At 43.9% G+C, this 24,975-nt stretch overlaps 1 protein-coding gene across 1 annotated transcript in view; it reads left to right on the top strand.

Moving 5' to 3' along the window:
• Positions 1-22,375, top strand: part of plcd4a (phospholipase C, delta 4a) — a 62,339-nt gene extending 39,964 nt beyond the window's left edge. The window contains exons 11-16 of the mRNA XM_085263588.1: positions 17,446-17,602; positions 17,687-17,803; positions 19,510-19,688; positions 19,801-19,933; positions 20,393-20,542; positions 22,117-22,375. Coding sequence (XP_085119714.1) covers positions 17,446-17,602; positions 17,687-17,803; positions 19,510-19,688; positions 19,801-19,933; positions 20,393-20,542; positions 22,117-22,208 — 828 coding nt within the window. The 3' untranslated portion in view covers positions 22,209-22,375. The remainder of the gene's footprint in view (positions 1-17,445; positions 17,603-17,686; positions 17,804-19,509; positions 19,689-19,800; positions 19,934-20,392; positions 20,543-22,116) is intronic.
• Positions 22,376-24,975: the final 2,600 nt, after the last annotated feature.

The raw sequence follows: 24,975 nt of genomic DNA, 5'->3' as shown, positions 1-24,975 counted from the left end.
CAAATATCCAGTGGCCTTGAGGTTTCCATTGATGAAGAATGGACCCACTATCGTTGTGCCCCATATACCACACCAAACCATCACTTTTGTTGTTCCAACAGTCTTGGAGGGATCCATCCAATGTGGGTTAGTGTCAGACCAATAGCGGTGCTTTTGTTTGTTAACGTCACCATTCACATAAAAGTTTGCCATTCTGCAAATTCTGTGCGCCGATCTGGGTCATCCTCATTGAGATGCTGCAGTAGCTGGAGTTTGTAAGGGTGCCATTTGTGAGTAGCTAACATCTGCCGGAGGGATGTTCGACTAATGCCACTCTCCAGTGACATGCGCCAAGTGCTATGCTGTTGGCTCTTGCTGAATGAAGCGAGGACAGCCACTGATGTTTCTTCATTAGTCACAGTTTTCTTGCGTCCACATTTTGGCAAATCCAACACTGAACCAGTTTCACGAAACTTAGCAAGCAGTTTGCTGACTGTAGCATGGGAGATGGGTGGTCTCGTAGGGGGTCTTGCATTGAAATCTGCTGCAATGACCCGGTTACTGCGTTCACCAGATAGCAACACAATTTCGATCCGCTCCTCACGTGTTAACCTCTTCGACATGTCAATGGCTGTGAACAAAGAGAAACTTGTAAATAACTAATGAAAGAATAAAGTTACGTTGAAACCAAGCACACCATTGTTTTTCTTGTGACATTACCAATAAGTTTGATGTGTTACATGACCCTCTTCCTATTGGAAAAACAAAAGTTATATCCAAGATGGCCGACTTCTAAATGGCCATCATGGTCACCACCCATCTTGAGGAGTTTGCCTTACAAACCCAACAGTGAGATCTTAAGAGATCCAGCCTACAGCTCTTCAATGGGTGTCACAGGGTCCCCAGGAAAAAAAATTGTAAATGTAAAATAATAAAATAAATATTCTTCGGTGGCAATAACAAAGTATAACATAAATTATTCAGTAGCAATTACACAAGAATATCCAGAAATGTCCCTGCCTACAATTAAACACATTCACTTACCGAAAATTGGGGGCATCTGCTGCGGCAGCCTTTTACCACAAACTTAGTCACTGCTCGGTGACATTCGTCTATCCTGGCCTGAAAGGAGACGCTACCGGTAGACTGCAGCGAGAACTGCCAGCATCTGAGCCAGACTCTGTCTGTCTCATCATGGTCACCTAAATGCACATAATGGCAGGTTTGTAATAAGGCAGATCGCGCTAACATAATATGCACTGTTAGGTGATTATTTACCTGCCGCATTAACGGGAGAGGACATGCAAACGTTACCGCTGCTGCTGGGTTGAGATTCACGAGTCCGGAGCGAATTAAAAACACGACATTCATTTAATGTCATCGTGTGTTTTGTGAGCAAATGCTTTTGCATATTCGTAGTGTTTCCACCCTTAAATGAAATATCTACTTTACAAGTATTGCAAGTTGCCCTGTTGTCATCCGTTCTCGTAAAGTATAACCATACTTTTGAGCATTTGAGCCGCTTACGTGCCGTGTTTCCTGCCAGGTAAATGACGCTCCGCAACGTGGTGACGTCATTTACCTGGCAGGAATCGATAAGGGAATCGTTTGCAAAAATGGCAAACAATTCCAAGGAACTGAAACAGTGGGAACCGGTTCTCAACAAGAACCGGTTTTCGATACCCATCCCTATTCAGGATCATTTGTTTTGATCTCTACGATAAATCGCTTGCATTAAAAACTGTTTCCTGAGGAAGTCAAATGCTGGTTGAACCATGAGTCTTATCAGAAGTAGTCCTTGGGAGAAGTTACAGTGAGCAGAGAGATAGCCTTGCTAAAATCTGTAAACTTTTATTCGCATATCTATATATGATTCCAACCAATTATGGAATAATAGACTCCATAATTAACCTTATTGTGTGAAGAAGGTTCCCTGTTTACATGGGCAAACTGGAGTTCCACAGCATTACGTGCTAACACCAATTTTGTTTACATTGTATTTGCTTCCCACCTGCGGTTTCCCAAGGCATGGGTGTAACCCTATTAATACATACACGATATATAATAATTTACCCTCTCCCAATTGCATCCGTCACCCGCCATTGTACCACTCAAACAGATGACTTTGATGGGAATGGGAGGCAGTGGCTTCAGCTTTCCGACCACTCTTCTCTGAGGCCTGCTCCCAGTCTGGATTTGGATGACAGATACCCTGTCTACTATTAAGATTAGGCTTCAAACTTTCCTTTTTGCTAAAGCATATAGTTAGGGCTCGACCAGGTGACCCTGAATCCTCCCTTAGTTATGCTGCAATAGGTGTAGGCTGCTGGGGGATTCCCATGATGCACTGGGTGTTTCTTCTTCAGTCACCTTTCTCACTCACTATGTGTTAATAGACCTCTCTGCACTGTATCATATTAATCTCTGTCTCTCTTCCACATCATGTCTTTATCCTGTCTTCTTAACCCAATCGGTCAAAGCAGATGACAGTCCTTCCTGAGCCCGGTTCTGCCGGAGGTTTCTTCCTGTTTTTCATTTCCTAAGTGTCAAACACCTCACACAAGTTTGTCACAAGGCTGAAACAGCCATGAGCACTCAATGGAACTCAAAGGCAGACCCACCCAGGGAAACAGAACAGGATTCACAAGGAGGGGGCTCACTAGGAGAGAGGGAAATAGAGTTGGTGTCACTGGTCCAGGGGAAAACCTTCCAGTTACACTGACTGGAGGTGGTGAACTTTGCTTACTTGAGCAGAGTAAAGTGATTTTCAGGGAGGGGAAGCAACTGCTAGACTCTCTCAGCTCCAACAATCGCTCTCTCCGATTCCAGTGGGAGACAGGGTCCAGGAGGGCAGACAGGTGAGTAATGAAACAGTGACCGAGCTTAGACCAGTGCGATGGAGAGAAGAAGAGCAGTGTTGAGTGAACAGGTGAACCAAGCAGGTAAGTGATATAACCTGGACCCAAACTGAGACAGACTGGAAACAGGGAGAGAATATCATTAGCCACGAGAAGTCAAAAGATCTAAGAAATTACATAGAGAAGCCAAGTTACCACTAAAGAGTAGCAGAAAATCTGGCTGGATCTGGACTTGGTGGCTGGAGAAAACACTGGAAAAATCCCAGTATATGACAGTATTATATTTGCATATTATTTAAATAGTTAAATAGATCAAATAGCATTTGCAGATCTTCTTTGTCTCTAGATGTTTTAGGGAGTGACAACCCCTCACCCACCGTGGGCAGCGAGAACTGTCTCAAGGTTAATGGTTACAGTTCTGGGTCAGGCCACCATGTTTCCTCCCATTAACAAACACTCCTGTGGGAGACAAGGCAGCAGCATTACTATGGGAGGAAATAAACACCACCTGACAGAAGCCAGGCTGCCATATCGCACCATCGGCCCCTCTGGCCAACACCAGTGGGCGGTAGGTGAAGTGTCTTGCCCAGGGACACAACGACCAAGACAGACAGAGCTGGGGATCGAACCATAAACCTTCCGGTTACAAGATGAGCTTGTTGGGAAGCATGTAATGATGTGCTACAAGATCGCTAGCGACACAGCTATCTTAGCATAACATAAGCACAGTGAAGCTGGAGGATGAACGCTAACTTTTTTCCACACGATAAAAGTTAACGTGAGGGTTCCTGATGGTTAGAGACAAATGTAATCACATGGCAGGATGCTGTAAAAGGACCAAACTTCAGTCAGGAGAACAACTGAGATAATCCATCCACAATACGAGGTTAGTCATTAATATACTGCTGCATGCGCTGGGCTGTAGTTACATGACAAGGTTTTATAAACTGAGCTTAAAAATGATTAGCGGTAATAAAAACCGAGAGAGGCTGACAGTGATCACTGACTGTTTTTGGATGTCATGGATAATTCCTCCCAGCTACTCCATGACGTGCTGGCTGGGCACAGGAGCACGTTCACTGAGAGACTGAGATTACCAAAAAGCAACACTGACCATCTTCCATTGGTTTTAATAAGTATGAACACCCAGCCCCCAACTCGAGGATCCCCACAACATAACCTAATAAACCTACACCTTAGTTCACAGATTCGCTTTGTCTAGGCTGTATTTCTGGGGTTACACACAACCCAGGAATGAAATCATGAATACATGATGGACTTGGATTTACATCATTATGAATGAAATGTGCTCTATTTGGAAGCAGCCGGCCCCGCCCCTTTCGACAGGTTGTGTGAGACTTTAAATCATCAAACTGTAAATTATAAATTTTAAATTGTTATTGATCCTTTACCTCTAGTCCTAAAGTGTATATTTATTTTCTTACTCTTCTTATATTTATTGTTTGTTTACTTGCACTGCTGTAACTGGAGCCTCGTCGTCTCTCTATATACCGTATTTTCACGACCATAAGGCGCACTTAAAAGTCTTAGATTTTCTTCAAAAAGTGCGGCGCGCCCTATAGCGCAGTGCGCCCTGTGTGTTGTAAGGAGGACGTAGTAGAGAACACCATGAGAACGCTAAAGGGTGAAGTGTGGGCGTTGATCGTATATACCGGGACAATGGCACATACCTGTATAAAAGGACAGGTATGTGCATTATGTGGAACATCGTTGTTTTAACAACCCTGAAAATGGCAAAGAGACACGCTTATGAAGCACAGTTTAAACTGAAGGCCATCAGCTACGCGGAGGAACATGGAAATCGAGCAGCGGCGAGAGAATTTAAGATTAACGAATCAATGGTTCGCAAATGGAGGAAGCTAGAAAACAAGCTCCGGCAGGTCAAGAAAACGCAGCTGAGTTTCCGCGGACATAAGGCAAGGTGGCCCGAGTTGGAGGAAAGACTCGAGCGGTGGATCATCGAGCAAAGAACGAGCGGGAGAAGCGTTTCGACGGTCACCATTCGGCTAAAAGCAGTTTCACTTTCACTTTTTATGAAACTGTGCCATTTTTCCATCCGGACCAGGACTACGGCAGCGCAGCAACTTCCAGCGGATTATAAGGAAAAGCTGGCCATCTTCCGCTCCTACTGCAGCAAACACATCCGCGACAAAAACATCCAGCCCAGCCACATCACAAACATGGACGAGGTCCCGCTCACTTTTGACATCCCGGTGAGTCACACTGTGGAGAAGAAGGGGACCAGCACGGTAGCGATACGCACAACGGGGTATGAAAGGTCTTCTTTTACTGTTGTGCTTGGCTGCCATGCTAATGGACAGAAACTGCCGCCTATGGTGATTTTTAAGCGAAAGACTTTGCCTAAAGAGAAGTTTCCAGCAGGAATCATCATTAAGGCAAATGAAAAGGGCTGGATGGATGAGGAAATGATGAAAGAGTGGCTGAGGGAGGTGTATGTAAGGAGACCAGGTGGTTTTTTCCACGCATCACCATCGCTCTTAATCTGTGACTCTATGCGTGCCCATCTCACAGCCGATGTGAAAAAACTTGTGAAGCAAATGAACTGTGATCTTGCTGTCATTCCGGGAGGCCTGACAAAGGAACTCCAACCGCTGGACATCAGTGTGAACCGCCCGTTCAAAGTAAGGCTGCGAGCGGCCTGGGAGTGATGGATGACCGATGGAGACCACAGTTTCACTAAGAATGGAAGGCAGCGCCGGGCGAGTTACGCCACAATTTGCCAATGGATTGTAGATGCTTGGGCTAACATGTCTGCTGGCACTGTTGTCCGAGCTTTCGCAAAAGCCGGCATCGTTTCCGAGGAGCCGCACGGCACGGAAAGTGACTCTGACGGTGAAGACAGTGAACCTGGCATGTTTGATGGAGATTTAGCGCAGCTGTTCAATTCAGACACAGAGGATGAGGACTTCGATGGGTTTGATGATAAAAATGTGAGTACCAAACTTTGTTTTGCTCCTGCTTTATTTTTAAATACGCACACTTGTATGCTTGTGTGTTGTTGATGATGACGATTACTGGTAATAAAAATGTGAGTAAGGTACCGAACTCAGGTTTGCTCCCGCTTTATTTTTAAATACGCATACGGTATTTGTATGCGCCCTATGATCCAGTGCGCCTTATGTGTGTGTTAAATACAGTAATGGCACACATAACTGAGACTGCGCCTTTTAGTACAGTGCGTCTTATGGTTGTGAAAATACGATACTGGACTGTATGTAGCGGAGATGACAATAAAGTTTACTTTGACTTCAGCAGCGAGCAGGCGCACCGAGGGCTCTCGCGCATGTACAGAATTTCAAAAAAACATCGGTGCAAATTATACGTCTGTATCCTGATGTCTGGTGTTTTCGTGTTTTGTTGTTTTGTTTGTATTTTGTTTTTATTTTGCGAGTTGGTTATTAAGCGCTGCTCCAGCCACCAGTGATTCCCCGCCGCCCCGCCCTCTCCTCCCTGTGCCGCAAGCAGCAGGCGCACCTCGCAAACGGAGGGCGTCCTTACTCCCAGGAAATGGGCGATAGAAAACTGATCAGTGCCTATGACATTCCCAAAGTTTGCTGACATGATGTCGGGGCAGCATGAGTACGAGCAACTTTTTTTTTTGCCAATGCCTGTGATGCCGCCCCCATCACGATGCCGCCCTAGGCAACCGCCCATGTCCCCCATATCAAAAGCCACTGCTGGGTATTGGTATGGTGAGTAGCCTTCAGTGATAGTAATAACAGCAGTAGTACATTCGTGTAGTTGTAAAAAGCATGATAATATATTAAGTAATCCAAAGTATTCAGAATACGTTACTCTCATTGAGTAACGTAACGGAATACGTTGTAAAATAGATTTTGGGGCATGTAATCTGTAATCTGCAGTGGAATACATTTTAAAAGTAACCTTCCCAGCACAGTTTGTGTCTGGTGTATGCGCTTCATACCTATATTGACCACACTCAGATTATATATTTATTTGATTGCTCTTGCTAATCCAGCCATCTCTGTAAAGCTCTGTCTAATCAGAGGATATCCCACTGGATTGTGGAGGCTTGCAGCAGCAAAGGTCTGGCAACATCACGGTGTCGTGGTCTGGGTGAGTGCTGGGGTTTTTCCACTCAGTCACAGTTCCACCCCAGGGCGGAGTCGCTGCTTTCCTGCATGTCTCCACACCTGCTGGCAATTGAGCTGCCAGTACTTAAGACCAGCGCTCACCTCTCCTCTTCGCCAAGTCTTCAGCTAACCACACTATCCTGTTGTCTGCCACCTCCATCTCCTGGCAATACACACTTTCATCCGGAAGCTGGTTTGTGCTTGGCAGCTCTTTGCGTCACAGCACCTCTCGGATTCACTCACCTGCCTGCCCTCCTGTCACAGTACTCAATCAGACCACCATCTCCTGGAGACCAAAAACTGCTCACTCGGACCACTCACTCCTTCCTTGCCATTCCTCCACCTGCCAAAGTAAGAATGTTTCTTTATGGTTCATACTCACCAGGATTCACAGACTCAGTCACTAAAACTTGTCTCCTCTCATTCTAGTGTTCAGAGCCTCCAGGTCATGTTTCCTGCCCCGTGCCCCTGTACATATCTCCTCATCACAATTCTCTGGTGCTTTCCTAAGTCTAGTATTTCTCATAGTTTAGCGTCACTCCTGTTTACCACCGTAATTGAAGTCCCATGTTATTCCTCATAGTTCACAGTATTTGTCAGGCCCTAGGAAATAAAGTTCTGTTTATCACACTCGTCCGTGCCTCTGTGTGATCTGCATTTGAGTCTGGTTATCGGGTTCCGCCGCCACTGAGGCTGGTTGGTCAGGGCGAGTACTGCAGGGAGTATTCCTGCAGTCATTAAGTGATGCTATGAAGGATCAGCTTGCTACCTGTGATGAGCCTGCTTCCTTTGAGGAGCTGGCCTCTCTCACTCTCCGCATTGACAACCGGTTGTGGGAAAGAGAGAGGGAGAGAAGCCGCGAATCACAGTACTCTCTTCCCCGCACCCCGCCGCGTTCGCTGGCGCCCATGCTTATGGTCTCTCAGCCTCTGGATGCCGGAACGTCCACCTCCGTCGTGGACATTAAGCCCGAACCCATTCAGGGTTACCACTCTCGGTTATCTCCAGAGGAAAGAGAGAGGAGATTGAGCTCTCGTGCCTGTTTTTATTGTAGCTCGCAGGAGCATTTAGTCGCATCCTGCCTCAGGAAGAGATGGAGCGACCCACCTGTAGTTTCGGGGGTACGGGTGGGCGGTTCACACTTCACCAGGAAACCCAGACTGGTGCTGACAGTCACTCTAGAAAGTAATCAAGCTCTCCATTCCCTGCAGGCATTAGTGGACTCCGGTTCTGAGCGGAATTTAGTCAACACAGGCCTTTCCACACAGTTAGGAATTCCACTGACTCGACTGGAGCAGGCCATTCCAGCGCGTGCATTAAATAATCCGATTTTCGCCCAGATCTCTCACATCACCAAACCCGTCACTTTAGTCACCTCAGGTAATCACAGAGAGAGCGTCACCTTTTATGTTCTCCCTTCTGCAGACTCGCCCCTCACTCTAGGCTTTCCTTGGTTAAAACTCCACAATCCCCACCTGGACTGGGAGGGACAGAAGGTGATAAGCTGGAGTCTATTTTGCCATTCAAACTGTCTGACCTGCGCACGTGTGCCCAGGCCCAATGAGGCCACTCCCTTGAGTGAGAGGTCACCCGACCTCACAGGCGTCCCCACCATTTACTATGACTTACGTGAAGTGCTTAATAAAAGCAAAGCTCAGTCACTGCCCCCTCACAGGCCATATGATTGTGCAATAGATTTGCTCCCTGGCGCACAGCCGAAGATAGCGTAGGCCCCGTTAGCTGTTCCCCGGCAGACCCCAAGCAGCTGGGGAAAGAAGGCGGCTGGGTCACGGTGAGGAGGAAGCATAGTCCTAAACAGAAGCCCCAGGTACACCACCAACCCGTTCATGTGTCTAACCGTTTTTCCCCACTCGGCGACACACCCGCCGGGGGTCAAACTCTGGTAATTGGTGATTCTGTTCTCAGACATGTGAAGCTAGAGACACCGGCAACCATAGTCAGTTGTCTTCCAGGGGCAGAGCTGGCTAAGGGTAAACATAAATTCAGTAAGATCATAATTCACGTCGGCAGTAATGACACCCGGTTACGCCAATCGGAGGTCACTATAATCAATATTGAATCGGTGTGCAACTTTGCCAAAACAATGTCGGACTCTGTAGTTTTCTCTGGTCCCCTCCCCAATCAGACCAGGAGTGACATGTTTAGCCGCATGTTCTGCTTAAATTGCTGGCTGTCTGAGTGGTGTCCCAGAAACGATGTGGGCTTCATAGATAATTGGCAAACCTTCTGGAGGAAACCTGGTCTTGTTAGGAGAGACGGCATCCATCCCACTTTGGATGGAGCAGCTCTCATTTCTAGAAATATGGACAAATTTATTAAACCCCCCAAAATATGACTATCCAGAGTTGGGACCAGGAAGCAGAGTTGCAGTCTTACACGCCTCTCTGCAGCTTCTCTCCTCCTGCTACCCCCCCAAAAACCCATCTCCATAGAGACTGTGTCAGCTCCCAAACAGACAAAAAACAAACTAAAAACCAGCAACAAACAACTTAAACATAAACAATTACAAAGAAAGAACAATACAGTATCCACATCTGAACCAAAGAGTAAAACAGTGAAATGTGGATTATTAAATATTAGGTCTCTCTCCTCCAAGTCTCTGTTAGTACATGACTTAATAATTGATCAACAAATTGATTTACTCTGCCTTACAGAAACCTGGTTGCAGCAGGATGATTATGTTAGTTTAAATGAATCAACACCCCCGAGTCATTATAACTACCAGAAACCTCGAAGCACAGGCCGAGGGGGAGGTGTGGCAGCAATTTTTCACACCAACCTATTAATCAACGAAAGACCCAGACAGACTTTTAATTCATTTGAAAGCCTGATGCTTAGCCTCGTCCACCCCAGCTGTAAAACTCAGAAACCAGTCTTACTTGTTATCATCTATCGTCCACCTGGGCGTTACACAGAGTTTCTGTCTGATTTCTCAGACTTTTTATCTGATTTAGTTCTGAGCTCAGATAAAATAATTATTGTGGGTGATTTTAACATCCATGTAGATGCTAAGAATGACAGCCTCAACATGGCATTTACTCTGTTATTAGACTCGATTGGTTTCTCTCAAAATGTAAAAGAACCCACCCACCACTTTAATCACACTCTAGATCTTGTTTTAACATATGGCGTAGAAACTGAACATTTAACAGTTTCCTGAAAACCCTCTCCTGTCTGATCATTTCCTGATAACATTTACATTTACAATAATTGATTACACAGCGGTGGAGAGTAGACTTTATCAAAGTAGATGTCTTTCTGAAAGCGCTGTAACTAAGTTTAAGAATATAATCCACCCACTGTTATCATCTTCAATGCCCTGTACCAACACAGAGCAGAGCAGCTATCTGAACCCTACCCCAACAGAGGTCGATTATCTTGTTAATAATTTCACCTCCTCACTACGTACGACTCTGGATACTGTAGCTCCAGTGAAAACTAAGGTCTCTAATCAGAAGTACCTGACTCCGTGGTATAATTCTCAAACACGTACCCTAAAGCAGATGACTCGTAATCTGGAGAGGAAATGGCGTGTCACAAATCTAGAGGATCATCATTTAGCCTGGAGAAATAGTTTGCTGCTTTATAAGAAAGCCCTCCGCAAAGCCAGAACATCTTACTATTCATCACTGATTGAAGAAAATAAGAACAACCCCAGGTTTCTCTTCAGCTCTGTAGCCAGGCTGACAAAAAGTCAGAGCTCTGTTGAGCCAACCATCCCTTTAACGTTAACTAGTAATGACTTCATGAACTTCTTCACAAATACAATTTTTATCATTAGAGAAAAAATTACCAGTAATCATCCCACAGATGTAATATTATCTACAGCTACTCTTAGTACCATTGATGTTAAGTTAGACTCTTTTTCTCCAATTGATCTTTCTGAGTTAACTTCAATAATTACTTCCTCCAAACCATCAGCGTGTCTTTTAGACCCCATTCCTACAAAACTGCTCAAAGAAGTCCTGCCATTAATTAATGCTTCGATCTTAAATATGATCAACCTATCTCTAATGATCGGCTATGTACCACAGGCCTTCAAGCTGGCTGTAGTTAAACCTTTACTCAAAAAGCATCTCTAGACCCAGCAGTCTTAGCTAATTATAGGCCAATCTCCAACCTTCCTTTCATATCAAACATCCTTGAAAGAGTAGTTGTCAAACAGCTAACAGATCATCTGCAGAGGTTTATTTGAAGAGTTTCAGTCAGGTTTCAGAGCTCATCACAGCACAGAAACAGCTTTAGTGAAGGTTACAAATGATCTTCTTATGGCCTCTGACAGTGGAATCATCTCTGTGCTTGTCCTGCTAGACCTCAGTGCAGCGTTCGATACTGTCGACCATAATATCCTATTAGAGCGATTAGAACATGCTGTAGGTATTACAGGTACTGTGCTGCAGTGGTTTGTATCATATCTATCTAATAGACTCCAGTTTGTGCATGTAAATGGAGAGTCCTCTTCACACACTGAGGTTAATTATGGAGTTCCACAGGGTTCAGTGCTAGGACCAATTCTGTTTACATTATACATGCTTCCCTTAGGCAGCATCATTAGAAGACATAGCATACATTTACACTGCTATGCAGATGACACCCAGCTCTATCTGTCCATGAAGCCAGATAACACACACCAATGAGTTAAACTGCAGGAATGTCTTAAAGACATAAAGACCTGGATGGCCACTAACTTTCTGCTTCTTAATTCAGATCAAACTGAGGTTATTGTACTCGGCCCTGAAAAGCTTAGAAATATGGTATCTAAGCAGATTCTTACTCTGGATGGCATTACCTTGGCCTCCAGTAACACTGTGAGGAACCTTGGAGTCATTTTTGACCAGGACATGTCCTTCAAAGCACATATTAAACAAATATGTAAGACTGCTTTCTTCCATTTGCACAACATCTCTAAAATTAGAAATATCCTGTCTCAGAGTGACGCTGAAAAACTAGTTCATGCATTTATTACTTCCAGGCTGGACGACTGTAATTCATTATTATCAGGAAGTCCAAAAAACTCCCTGAAAAGCCTTCAGCTAATCCAAAATGTTGCAGCAAGAGTCCTGACAGGGACTAGAAAGAGAGAGCAGATTTCTCCTGTTTTGGCTTCCTGTTAAATCCAGAATTCAAAATCCTGCTCCTCACATACAAGGTCTTAAATAATCAGGCCCCATCTTATCTTAATGACCTTGTAGTACCATATCACCCTATTAGAGCACTTCGCTCTCGCTCTGCAGGCCTACTTGTTGTTCCTAGAGTATTTAAAAGTAGAATGGGAGGCAGAGCCTTCAGTTTTCAGGCCCCTCTTCTGTGGAACCAGCTTCCAGTTTGGATTCAGGAGACAGACACTATCTCTACTTTCAAGATCAAGCTTCAAACTTTCCTTTTTGCTAAAGCATATAGTTAGGGCTGGACCAGGTGACCCTGAATCCTCCCTTAGTTATGCTGCAATAGACGTAGGCTGCCGGGGGATTCCCATGATGCATTGAGTTTTTCCTTTCCAGTCACCTTTCTCACTCACTATGTGTTAACAGACCTCTCTGCATTGAATCATATCTGTTATTAACCTCTGTCTCTCTTCCACAGCATGTCTTTATCCTGTCTTCCTTCTCTCACCCCAACCAATCACAGCAGATGGCCCCACCCCTCCCTGAGCCTGGTTCTGCTGGAGGTTTCTTCCTGTTAAAAGGGAGTTTTTCCTTCCCACTGTTGCCAAAGTGCTTGCTCACAGGGGGTCATATGATTGTTGGGTTTTTCTCTGTATCTATGAAGCACCTTAAGGCGACTTATGTTGTGATTTAGCGCTATATAAATAAAATTGAATTGAATTGAATTTTCAACATGGATGTATTTTTCAACAGATTCAATACTGCAGTCAGCCAGCACTCCACAGCCGCTCCAGTGTCTCTCCCTCTCTCTCCATATTGTACCATAGCTTCCTGTGAGAGTCCTGACACCCCTCCCCCACCGGTCACTTTTACTCATGGCCAGGTTCAGAGACTAATGAGAAGACTCCAATCAGGCCAGTCTGCTGGACCAGACGGGGTGAGTCCTCCAGGCCTGTGCACCCCAGTTTTATGGAGTCTTTCACAAAGTGTTCATGATGAGTCCGAGCGTCCCAGTGCTGTGGAAGATGTCATGCCTGATTCCTGTACCAAATACGCCACATCCCAGTGGCCCCCACTTTCCACGTCATGAAGACCCTGGAAAGACTCATCCTGGACCAGCCCCGACCCATAGTCAGACCACATCAGGATCCTATTTAGTCTCCTCGAGCTAAGGAGGCTCAATCTACACCCAGCTGAACCAGCTGGTGACCACTGTGAGTGTCATGTTTTTGTCCAGTGTATTGAACACCACCAGCCTGACCCTCTTGGGTGATAAGCTGACAGCGATGCAGGTGGATGCCTTTTCCGTGGCCTGCATTGCTGACTACAATATGTGTCTTCAACATTGTGTGCCTGACAAGGTGATCAGCAACAAGGACTGTCCTCTCCCCCTCCCTCTTCACCCTCTACACCACAGACTTCAGCTTCTGCACAGAGACCTCCATCTTCAGAAGTTTTCTGATGACTCTGCGGTGATTGGACTCATCAGTGAGGGTGAACGAAACAGAGTACCGGGCTGTGGTTGAGTTGGCATTGCACCCTACATTTGCTGATGGAAGTACTGATGAAACTTGCATCCATCTATTCTCTTCTTTATCCTTGTTAGGGTTGTGGGGGTGCTGGAGCTGTCTTAGGGCGAGAGGCAGGGTACACCCTGGACAGGTCGCCAGTCAGTCGCAGGCCTAACACAAAGAGACAAACATTCACACTCACATTCACACCTATGGGCAATTTAGTGTTTCCAATTAACATAACCCCACTAACTGCATGTCTTTGGACTGTGGGAGGAAGCTGGAGTACCCGGAGGGAACCCATGCAAACATGAGGAGAACATGCAAACTCCACACAGAAGGGCCTTGGCCTGAGGGTGGAATCAAGCTCAGGACGTTCTTGCTGTGAGGCAAAAATTACAGCACTGTGCTGCTTTGAGTGTAAAATCAATGATCATAGGCAGGTAGTGCTAGAGGTTTTTCCTGATGTTAGGCTTCAACCTAAACATCATTATGCAAAACATTATCCAACTCTGCTTTGGGGCCCTGCTGCACATTTAGACCACAATAATTGAAGCCAAACATCTTTTTTTTTTTTTCAAAAGAGTGGTGCATGACACTCAAACATTTCAAAATATACTTTGAAAACATTGGCAATTAGCCACCAGCAAATCATGGCAAACTCCCAGCAGATAGATTCCTGTCACAATCATCATCATTCTGGGTGTCTGAACTCTCACAGTCAATGTTGTTGTTAAGTGGAATGAAACTATAAATCTCTTGTGAGCTACTCTGAGCTACAATGAGGCTCTCTTCTTTGCAGGATGAGTGAAATGGCTGGCTCTGCAAAAATGTGTGGTCACATGACCAATTTCTTCTATGGTTCCCTAGAAACAGGGGTGGCACAACTTCCCCGCTGGCACAAATCACCCCACTTTGCCCTAAAGCAAAGGTAAGAACTAAACTTACCTTTTTTTAACCTCTGGCAGTTCACCACTTACCTTTGTACCATTTCAAGTTATTCATTGGACGGGAAACGACCTGAATTGCAATAAATAACTGGAAAGATTGGGGTGTTCTAAAACTTCGATAGTGTGCAGATTTAAGAAAGCAAATTTTTGCTGCCATCTGTTTGTCTTTTTTTTTTAGCGTTTTCGTTGCATCTCAGTTAGAGTACCAAATATCCAGATTTGGTCATCCTTAAAAGTCTGTAAGTCAATCAGAGGGATCCGATTCCAGTTCTCACAACCAGGACAAATATTGGCTGGATTACATGATCCATCATTTACACCTATTCAGGCTCAGACCATAACACTATCATCACGTTTGACTGTTGGTATGATGTTCTTTTTATGAAATGCTGTGTTAGTTTCATACCGGATGGAATGAGATGGAAACCTTCCAAAAAATTCAGCTTTTGTCTCATCAGTCCACATAATATCTTCCCAGAAGTCTTGGAGATTGTTAAGTTGTTTTATTGGCCAATGAGCCTTTGTGTTATTGGTCACCTGTGGTTTTCGTCTTGGAACTCCTGAATGCCATTCTTGCCCAGTCTCCCAGTCTTTCTTATTCATGAACACTTACCTTTAACTGTGTTAACAGTGGGAAGTAGAGGGGCAGTTCTCTGGATATTGTTCTGGGTTCTGTGACCTCCAGGATGAGTCGCTGATGCACTCTTGGAATAATTGTTGTAGGCCTACGAGGGTTCACCTCTGTTCCAGTTTACGCTCTTTGTGGATAATGGCTTTTACCATGGTTCACTGGAGGATCAGAGTCTTAGCAGTGGGTTTGTAAGCTTTTCCAGACTGTTGATCTCAATTACTTTGTTTTATCGTTTTCTGTTCTATAGTTTATAGCTTCTTTAAATGATGACTTGATATGTTGTTTTTGAGATCGCTTAGCCTGCTTTGCTTTGTCAGACAGCTTTTATGTAAGAAATTGAAGTGGTTGTAATTCAACATTGTTTTGTTCTGTCTTTGATGCTGAGACGTAGTGGCCGGGATACAGCAAAGCTGAAACCATGAAACTGCCTTCACCATGTTTCACAGATGGAGCTAGGCTTTTGTTAGAAGAGTAACAGTAGATAGAAATCACCTACATAGAAAAAGCAACTGAAAAAATGCCAAAGTCATGTAGCCTGTAACGTCGTTCAGCATGAGATGTTTTGTGTTGGGGCATTAATTATCTGGGAAGAAATATGCTTGGGGGGATGCTTAGACCTCAACCAGCTAGGCCTCATGTAGCAGGAGTATCCACCTGAGACTGGGAGCTGTTCACGAGCATGGAGGATGAAGGAATGAATATTGACTGGTTTTTACTGAAACATAGTATTTAATAATGCAAGAGAGAAAACCCAGCAATCATGATCCCTGTTAAACAAGCATTTGGCGACAGTGGGAAGGAAGAACTCCCTTTTAAAACAAAGAGACCTCCAGCAGAACCAGGCTCAGCAAAGAGAAGATGGGTAAGAAAATAGAAAAAAGAGAACATAAGGAGACAAGGATAAAGCAATCTTTAGCAGCATAACAAACAGATGGTTCAGGATCAGCCTGTCCTGTTCTAAGTTTTTTTCAGTCGAATCTTTAATGTAGCAGTTGTGTTTTTCTCCCAAATTGTAACCGGTTCCACAGGAGAGGTGTTTGATAGCTGAAGGCTCCGCCTCCCATTCTACTTCTACAAACAAATAAGCCTGCATCAGTTTTTCCTAGGGTGCTTTATTTGGATAATACAGTGTTTTAGAGTCATTATTCAAGATTTAGTTTGGGAGGAAAATAATCTTAAATGAACTTTACAGATGCCAACAAGGAGAAGTAGCTTCTTCCCCTAAAAGGCTGCTCCTCTTAGGAGTTACTACAACCGATCATCTCCTTACATCTCACCGTATCCCTGTCACCCTCCTGTAATTCCAAGCCTCTGCATATCCTCTTTCACTACATCCATCAATCTTCTCTGCGGTCTTCCTGTTTTCCTCCTGCCTGCCAACTCCATATTTAAAATCCTTTATTTAGTATATCCATCTTAAACAGTCCCTTCCACTCCTGCTGTTGTTCTTCTTTCACACGTTACCCCTGACACCTGTCTCCACTCACTCCACCCTTCCTGCACTCTCTTCATCTATTGTGCTCTGTGCGTTTCTTTGAATGGGTGACCCCAGGTATTTAAATTCACCTATCTTCCCCGTTTTTTGTCCTTGATGCTCACCTTTCGACCCGTTTCCCTCTCATTCACATACATGTAGTTCCCCTGAAAAGAAACTGACATCAGAGAAATATGGTGATTCTTTCTACACGTAGTTATTACTCTCACTGGAGTGTTAAGGATCAACTTTTAGGCTGATTTTAATTATGATTTTAAAACAGTCTGATAATAAAGTAATTATAGGACTCCAGCCTAGAAGTAGCAAATGCATGAACTACTTTTTCAGCAACACTTGGAGATGCTTCTAATTTTGTGTAATAATGAGGACCCCAACCTATTGCAAAACTAGCAACTGAACAGATGATGGAGATGGAAAGCAGTCCTACATATTTGTTTAATATGTGCACTGAAGGACCAAAATGATCAAAATGACTCCAAGGTTCCTCACAGTGTTCCTCGAGGCTAAGGTAAGGTCATCCACAGTTAGCATCTGGCTACACATCAGGTTGCTAAAAATTTTAAGGCCAAGAACAATAAGAACTTTTGTCTGAATTTAGAAAACTACAGTTTACCCACGGCTTTAAGAATGCTATATATTTCAATTGACTGATTTGTGATAGGTTTCTGGTTTCCTATAACGGGGCATCGTCTGCATAGCAACGACTATATATGCCTTCATTCAGTGTCTTACTTCATTTGTCCTTTGTGTTTTTCACAGAAGTCAAAGCAACGCCTCTCTAAGGAGCTGTCAGACTGTGTTGTTTACTGCAAAAGTGTCCATTTCACTAGCTTCAAACACTCACGTATTCACTCCAAGTTCTATGAGGTGGCTTCTTTCACAGAGTCTAAAGCCCGGAAACACCTTAGAGACGCCGGTTAGTTCACTCACATGCTTGTTTTCTGATACAGATTTTGTTTTTGACCACACGAGAGTGTAACTTTTCTGATATCTATTTCAGGGGCTGAATTTGTGCACCATAACTCACGGCAGCTGAGCAGAGTTTATCCCAGTGGTTTTCGAACAGACTCTTCCAATTTTAATCCTCAGGAAATGTGGAATGCTGGTTGCCAAATTGGTGATGCAACAATAAGACAGATTTAAGTCTATATCAAGCATTTTTCAACGCTGCTCTCAGATCATTTACATTAATGCCTGACTTCTCACTGTGATATGTTTTGCTTGATGATATAATTTCACTCTTAATTTGGAATGATTAGGAGTTTTATTTTCATGGTAGTCCAGGTAAAATACAGAAATACCAGGTTTGCTGGCAGGAATCCCCTAAATCAGGCTCCTTTCAGCGTCTTTAGATCTTTTCTGAAGCAAAACTAAAGCAGAAAGTCGGTATTGTCCTTATTTTAACACTATGTTTAGCAGCAGCCACCATCTGTGTTAGGTGTGGCTGTGTGCAGACAGGAATAGGACCCAAGGTGCAGACTCCGGAGACAGAACTTAAACCAAAACAGCTTTAATGCTGAACTCAAACATAACATAACTGGGGAAAAAGGTCAAAAATAAACTAACACCAGCGGATTGACAAAACACACAGCAAAATAAACGGTAGATCGCAACACGGACACAGAGAAACACAGGGCTTAAATACACAGAAGGAGCAATCAGGGAATGAATAACAGGAGGGAAACACAGCTGGGACAAATCAGAACTGACGAGACCAAAGAAGCGTAAACTGAACACACTGAGAAAAGACAGAGACCTTCAAAGTAAAACAGGAAACACATAACACAGACTCACATGCAGGCACTACAGAGGGACCAGAGACGTGGGACCAGGGCAGACACAAACACTGACTGAACACGGGGATATAGGAACTAAGGATACATAGAGACGCGAACTAGACAAGGGGATGCAGGTGATAGGGGAGACAGAGCAACTAAAGAAGACAGAGACCTAAACCATAAGACAGAACTCAAAGAAACCAAAGACTAAAAAGTATAAATAATATAATAAACTCAAATACCCTGGGTCAACGACCCAGGCATCCTAACAATCTGAGTTCTGTGTGTACATTTACAAAGATGCTCTTTTTCAGCTTTTTATAATGACGTACTGATGACGTGTTTGAAGGGTTAGAAACAGGGTTGGTCAGCAGGCTCAGCACAGTCTAAAGTATTGTTTGTGCGTCAATGGTCATTAAGTTTCCATAGTAGAAACTCAGCTTTGCAAAATGAACCCTTTATTTATCTTATTGTGTTTTTCTTTGACACCAACAAATAATTGTATTGAATTATTATTATTATTATTTACACAAAACTGTGATTTTCTGAGTTCTAACAAATATGCTTGGATATAATAATTATTTATTTCACATTTTTGTTCAGTTTTTTCATAATTAATATAATTATATTATATTAATATAATTAAATTCACAACTAAGCCTGCTGACAAACAAAACGTGACAGTTAGGCGTCCCAGGAAGAAACTGATACAAATGTAAGGAGACTTTCGTAAAACACTTTTTATTCATTTAAATTCAAATGTCAGTGACAGATGAGGAAGGAGATCCAGAAAGGAAAATTAAAATTACTTTAAGATGAAACAAATATTTTTCCTTCAAATAAAACATAAATAATATCTGTCCACATAATGTCACCACTTATTATACTGAATGATCCTGGCTGAAGCCAAAATCTGTGCAGCTTTAATAATAAAACAACAAAATGCCAAGTGGCCCAGCACATCATGCACTTAATCAGAACTGAACAGACCCAAACATTTCCCCAAAATCCCCACAAAAAATGATTTTTCTCCTCTTCCACTCAGTTGCTTTAAACTTCCAGACAGCAGGGGAGGGGATGGATGTGAACGATGGACTTTTTAGTCAGAACGGCTGCTGTGGCTATGTGTTGAAGCCCAGCTTCATGAGAGAGGCGGACGTAAGGTTTGACCCTGAGATGCCTCAGAAACGGGATCACTACCATCCTGTTGTCCTCACCGTACAGGTGAAAGAGAGATTTTTTATATATATTTTCATTAAAAAATCGATGGATCTCTTTAAAAGTGACGTCTTTACCACGCTGAACAAAATGTGTGTTTTCATTAAATGTAATGAAGGTGATCAGTGGTCAGCAGTTACCCAAAGTCAACATCAAAGAAGACTCTATAGTGGATCCTCTGGTCAGAGTGGAGGTCCATGGAGTTCCTATGGACCAGGCCAAGCAAGAGACGAGATATATTGAGAACAACGGTACATACTCACACTGACTTCAGTTTGATAAGGAGAGATCACTTGGAAGAATTGGACATCATTTATAGAGATAGAAAAGTTAGACTGCGATTACCCATCGTGGCAGAATGGAAACCCAGCCGTGGTAGGTTTAGGACCGGACCCCCCAGGAGCTCTGGCTGAGGTGTCTGAGGTGGAGATGGGGAAGAGGTGGGTCTTAAAGGGAGAATGACGGAGAGCACAGATTTAAACCGTGCAAAGCGGAGGCTGATTGGCTCAGATTAGACTAGTAATGATGTCAGCATTGACACTGACAGCGTGGTACAGCAGTAGTCATGTAAAGAACAGGAAAGCAGGTAGATGAGTGATTACAGGCCTTCTTTACTGCACTTATGTTTAAGCTTCATCAGAAACCATTTTAAATGTGATATATTAGACCCTGTCTGAGCGCTGGTGCTGAGCAGTTCATCCTTTTCACAGGGTTTAACCCCATGTGGTATGACACTCTGCATTTCACCATTCACACGCCTGAGCTGGCCATGGTGCGCTTTGTAGTGGAAGACTATGACAAGACATCTAAGAATGACTTTGTGGGCCAGTACACACTCCCTCTGAGCTGCATGCAGCAAGGTACGGATCAGTTTCTTCTTTAAACTTTGTCTTCATATTCACATTAACATTTAAAACAAATTTTTATTTGTATAGCGCCAAATCACAACAACAGTTGCCTCAAGGTGGTTAATATTGTGAGCTAGACCCTACAAGGCTATGTTGGGTCTGTGTTTCCACAAGCCCCGCTAATTCTAGAGACTTATTCATCATGAAGAAAACAAGACAGTCGATCGATCAAACACTTGCGCAAGGGAGGCCTCATCTGTGTCCACCATGAAAATGACCTCGACCACGACCTCCCTCGCTGCCCTTTTTATTGAGACACAGTTCACACAAAACATGTCAGAACAAAGCCACGCCCCCTTGGTTCTGAGACAAAGCATTTGTATGTATATGTGTGAACTTCTGTAAGAGTGTGTGTGTGTGTGTGTGTGTGTGTGTGTGTGTGTGTGTGTGTGTCAGACCTTCTGCTGACCAAAGGGTCGTAAACCCTGGAAGCTTACATCAAAAGAAACAGATCTTTCAGATAGGATGTATCTACAATAAAACCTCCCCAGCACAGAATGGTTGGAGAGGTGGTCAGGATCAAAGGAATGGCTTTGATCCTACTGCTTGAACTAACGCTGTACAAATTTAAGAAACACAATGGCAACATTCAACAATTAGACTTATCAGGATACAACCCCCCCCCCCCCCCCCCATGTTCTCATTGGGTTTTCATGTGCTCCTCTTTGAGAGTCATCACCATTGCTAAGAAGCATCAAACACATTATATTCTTTATGCAAACTTACTGTTTGTGATCAGTGTTGCGGTCATTATTCAGAAGCGGTCATATATTACACACATTACACACACATTACATTTGTAATGGAGTACATTAATTAATTAGAGAAGAAAACAATGTTGAACTGCTACTTTGGCGTTTCTCTATAAAATAACCTGAAATGTCTCATAATTAGCATTTAACAATGTGAACCTGAGGCTACAGTTACACACCACATACACACATCCCTACGTGTGAGGACACACATGTGATCTTTCTCTTAGTATTTAGCCTGACGGCTCATCACTGCTTTTGTTACCTGTTGAAGTTTAGGATCTGGCTGCTGGGTTGGAGTCGCCATTCACTGAGCCAAGAACCCAGACTGATGTTAAAGCTAACCTAGTGTTAGCATGCTGTGCAGATGCTTGCAAAGAGAAGATTGTGTTAGCAACATAACGCATTTCTTTCTGTCCTGGATGCAGTTTGCACTTTACCATCGTGCTCTCGTCCTTTTGTGCAATAATAAGTAATTTCCATATCCACACTGTACACTGCACCACTATTTTCCTCCTCTGACACACAAATCAGCTGATTGTAGTGAGAGTGGAACAGATAAGTGGGATCAATAGGCAGGCAGACCAACGATTCCAAGGAACTGGACTACTGGGAACCAGTTTATTTTCCATTATACAATAAGAGTCTGAAAGATGTGGTGAAAACCCTCACTAGTAGAACCATAACATGACATTTGCAGTATTTTGTCTCTCATCTGTCGGCGTGTATAAATATACCTCGTTGCCTCCTAATTGTTTCTTCTTGTGTTCTTAGGTTATCGTCACATTCACCTGTTATCCAAAGATGGGACCAGTATACCTCCCTCCTCCTTATTTGTTTACCTCAGGATCAAACATCTGGAATAGCTGTGGGATTCTTTCTTCATACTATAACATTAATCTGAAAACAGTTCCCACCTGATCCTGTTACATTCAGATCATTTTTTTAACAATCACTTTATTTAATGAAGCTGCACAAAATGTCAAAACATTCATGATGAGAAAAATATGAAGTTACAGGATTTTTGCATTATTCTTACTCTGTCATACTTTTAATGTTTGAAATAAAAAAAAAATCTCAAAATATCGATTTTGTGCAGAATTTTTTTCTATGAACAAATATAAACATCGATATCATGAGAAATCATAGTTTCAGTGGTGGATCACAACTATTTTGATGTAATAGTACTGTTGTACTGTTTGTTTTTGATCCTTCACTGGAGGAAACATTTCCAGTTCAACTTTAAATGGTCCTACGTTCATGTAATGATGTTGACCACATTATAAAATAGTTGATATGAAAGGAATCATGGATAATATGATGGCTTCACTTTATAGCTGCAGTTATTGTACTCGTGCTTTGATGAGATGAGAGAATACGTCCAAATCATAGAACCATTTGTATTTGTTGTCTTATTTGACATCACTGATACACTGCCCAGTGTGGGTCGTAGGGTTAGTAAGTAAATGTGCATATTTCTTCTTTGCTCCCTGCCCAACATTACTGCTCCTGTTGGGTGGACTGTGTGCACCTGCTGTACAGGTGAATGTGCTCCTTTCTATCAGTGCACTGTAGATTTTTACTTAGACAATCATGACTACTCTCCAGTCCTCAGGTTTAACTCTGGTCAAAGATCAGGACAAAATTATTCGCCCCCCTTTGAAAATTTCATTTTTTATATTATTTTAACGATTATTTTCCTACTGCTGTTATTTTACCATAGTTATATTTTTGTTACTGTATCGTTTTACTTTGCACACAGAAACAAAATTAGTTCACAAAAATAAAATCAAGTTTGCTTATTGCTGATAACAGGTATCTGCAGGTATTTGTTGTGTCTCACACACATCTCCTGAGTAATCCCAGCCCATTCTTCTTTGGTCAGTCATTGCACCAAAGAAGAATGGAAAGAACTTTTAACAGGAGGAAGAGTGAGGGAGGGACAGCCATCTGCCCTGACCGGTCTGGGGGGAGCGCAGGAAGACACAGTGTGAAGCAGAGCTAGAGTTTAATAATGACTGAATACAAAGTGGTGTATAAACACAGAGTGAAAAGAGGCTGATGAAGAAGTGCATCATGGGAAGCCCCCGGCAGCCTCGGCATATTGCAGCACAAGTAAACAAAGGATCAGGGTCATCGAGGATCCTTTGGGAGGCAGCGGCGAGAGAATCACTCTCTGCTCCTGAGCTGCAGTCACCCAGCTCCTACAGGGAGAGAAATAGGGAGGGACGACCTCCCCACACTAAACGACCACCCAGGCATAGTCTCACACACACACACACACACACACACACACACACACACACACACACACACACACACACACAAACGAATGACACAAGAACACACAAAGATATTTGAGACCGAGAGGTAGATCACTCCCATGGAGGGAGGGAATCAACCAGGAAACGGGTAACCCTGAACACCAAGGCCCCAGACTCCCCTGCAGCATCCACCAGCACCCCACACCACCCTAGACCTCTTTTATAGATGAAGAAACTCTTTCCTGGCTAAATGAAGATCTTCTGGGTTAGTCCAGCACCATTTCTTCTCCAGCTTACAGGTTACGTTTTTAAAGGTGCACATTTGTGAACAGGGAGTCAAGCACTTCTGAACGGAGGCTTTTCTTTCCAGACGGGCAACAATGTGCAGGGTCGTGTGCAGTGAGGATGTAACACTATGACCAATATAATCCACCTCTGTGGGAACAGAGTTTAACCAGCTGCTCTGTCTGTCACACTTTCAAATGACTGTTTTGGTAAATCACCAGAGGTGAAGGGAGCCACCAGGCTGAAGAAGGAGTCCTATCGGGCTTGGTTAGCCTGTGGGACTCCGGAGGCAGCCGACAGGTATCGACAGGCCAAGCGGAATGCGGCTCGGGCAGTGGCTGAAGCAAAAACTCGGGTGTGGGAGGAGTTCGGAGAGGCCATGGAAAAAGACTTTCGGACTGCCTCGAAGAGATTCTGGCAAACCGTCAGACGTCTCAGGAGGGGAAAGCGGTGCTCTACCTGCACTGTGTATAGTGCTGGCGGAGCGCTGCTGACGTCGACTGAGAAAATTGTCAGGCGGTGGAAGGAATACTTCGAGGACCTCCTTAATCCCACTGACACGTCTTCTGAGGAGGAAGCAGAGTCTGGGGATGAGGGGAATGACCCGCCAATTTCCGGGGGCGAGGTCACTGAGGCAGTTAAACAACTCCTTGGTGGCAGAGCCCCTGGTGTTGATGAGGTCCGCCCCGAGTTCCTGAAGGCTCTGGACGTTGTAGGGCTGTCCTGGTTGACACGCCTCTGCAATGTTGCGTGGAGATCAGGGGCAGTACCTGTGGACTGGCAGACCGGGGTGGTGGTCCCCATCTTTAAGAAAGGGGACCGGAGGGTGTGTTCCAACTACAGGGGGATCACACTCCTCAGCCTCCCTGGGAAAGTCTATGCCAGGGTGCTGGAAAGGAGAGTTCGTCCGTTAGTCGAACCTCGGATACAGGAGGAACAATGCAGTTTTCGTCCTGGTCGCGGAACACTGGACCAGCTCTTTATCCTCTCCAGGATACTTGAGGGTGCACGGGAGTTTGCCCAACCAGTCTACATGTGTTTTGTGGACTTGGAGAAGGCATTCGACCGTGTCCCTCGGGGTGTC

Source organism: Mchenga conophoros, linkage group LG23 (assembly GCF_057382185.1).
Source record: "Mchenga conophoros isolate Kocher_MC1m ecotype Shallow Benthic linkage group LG23, M_conophoros_male_GT1.1, whole genome shotgun sequence".
NCBI classification, from domain to species: domain Eukaryota; kingdom Metazoa; phylum Chordata; class Actinopteri; order Cichliformes; family Cichlidae; genus Mchenga; species Mchenga conophoros.
The sequence above is the reverse complement of the archived record's forward strand: the minus strand, read 5'-3'. Positions and strand labels throughout refer to the sequence as shown.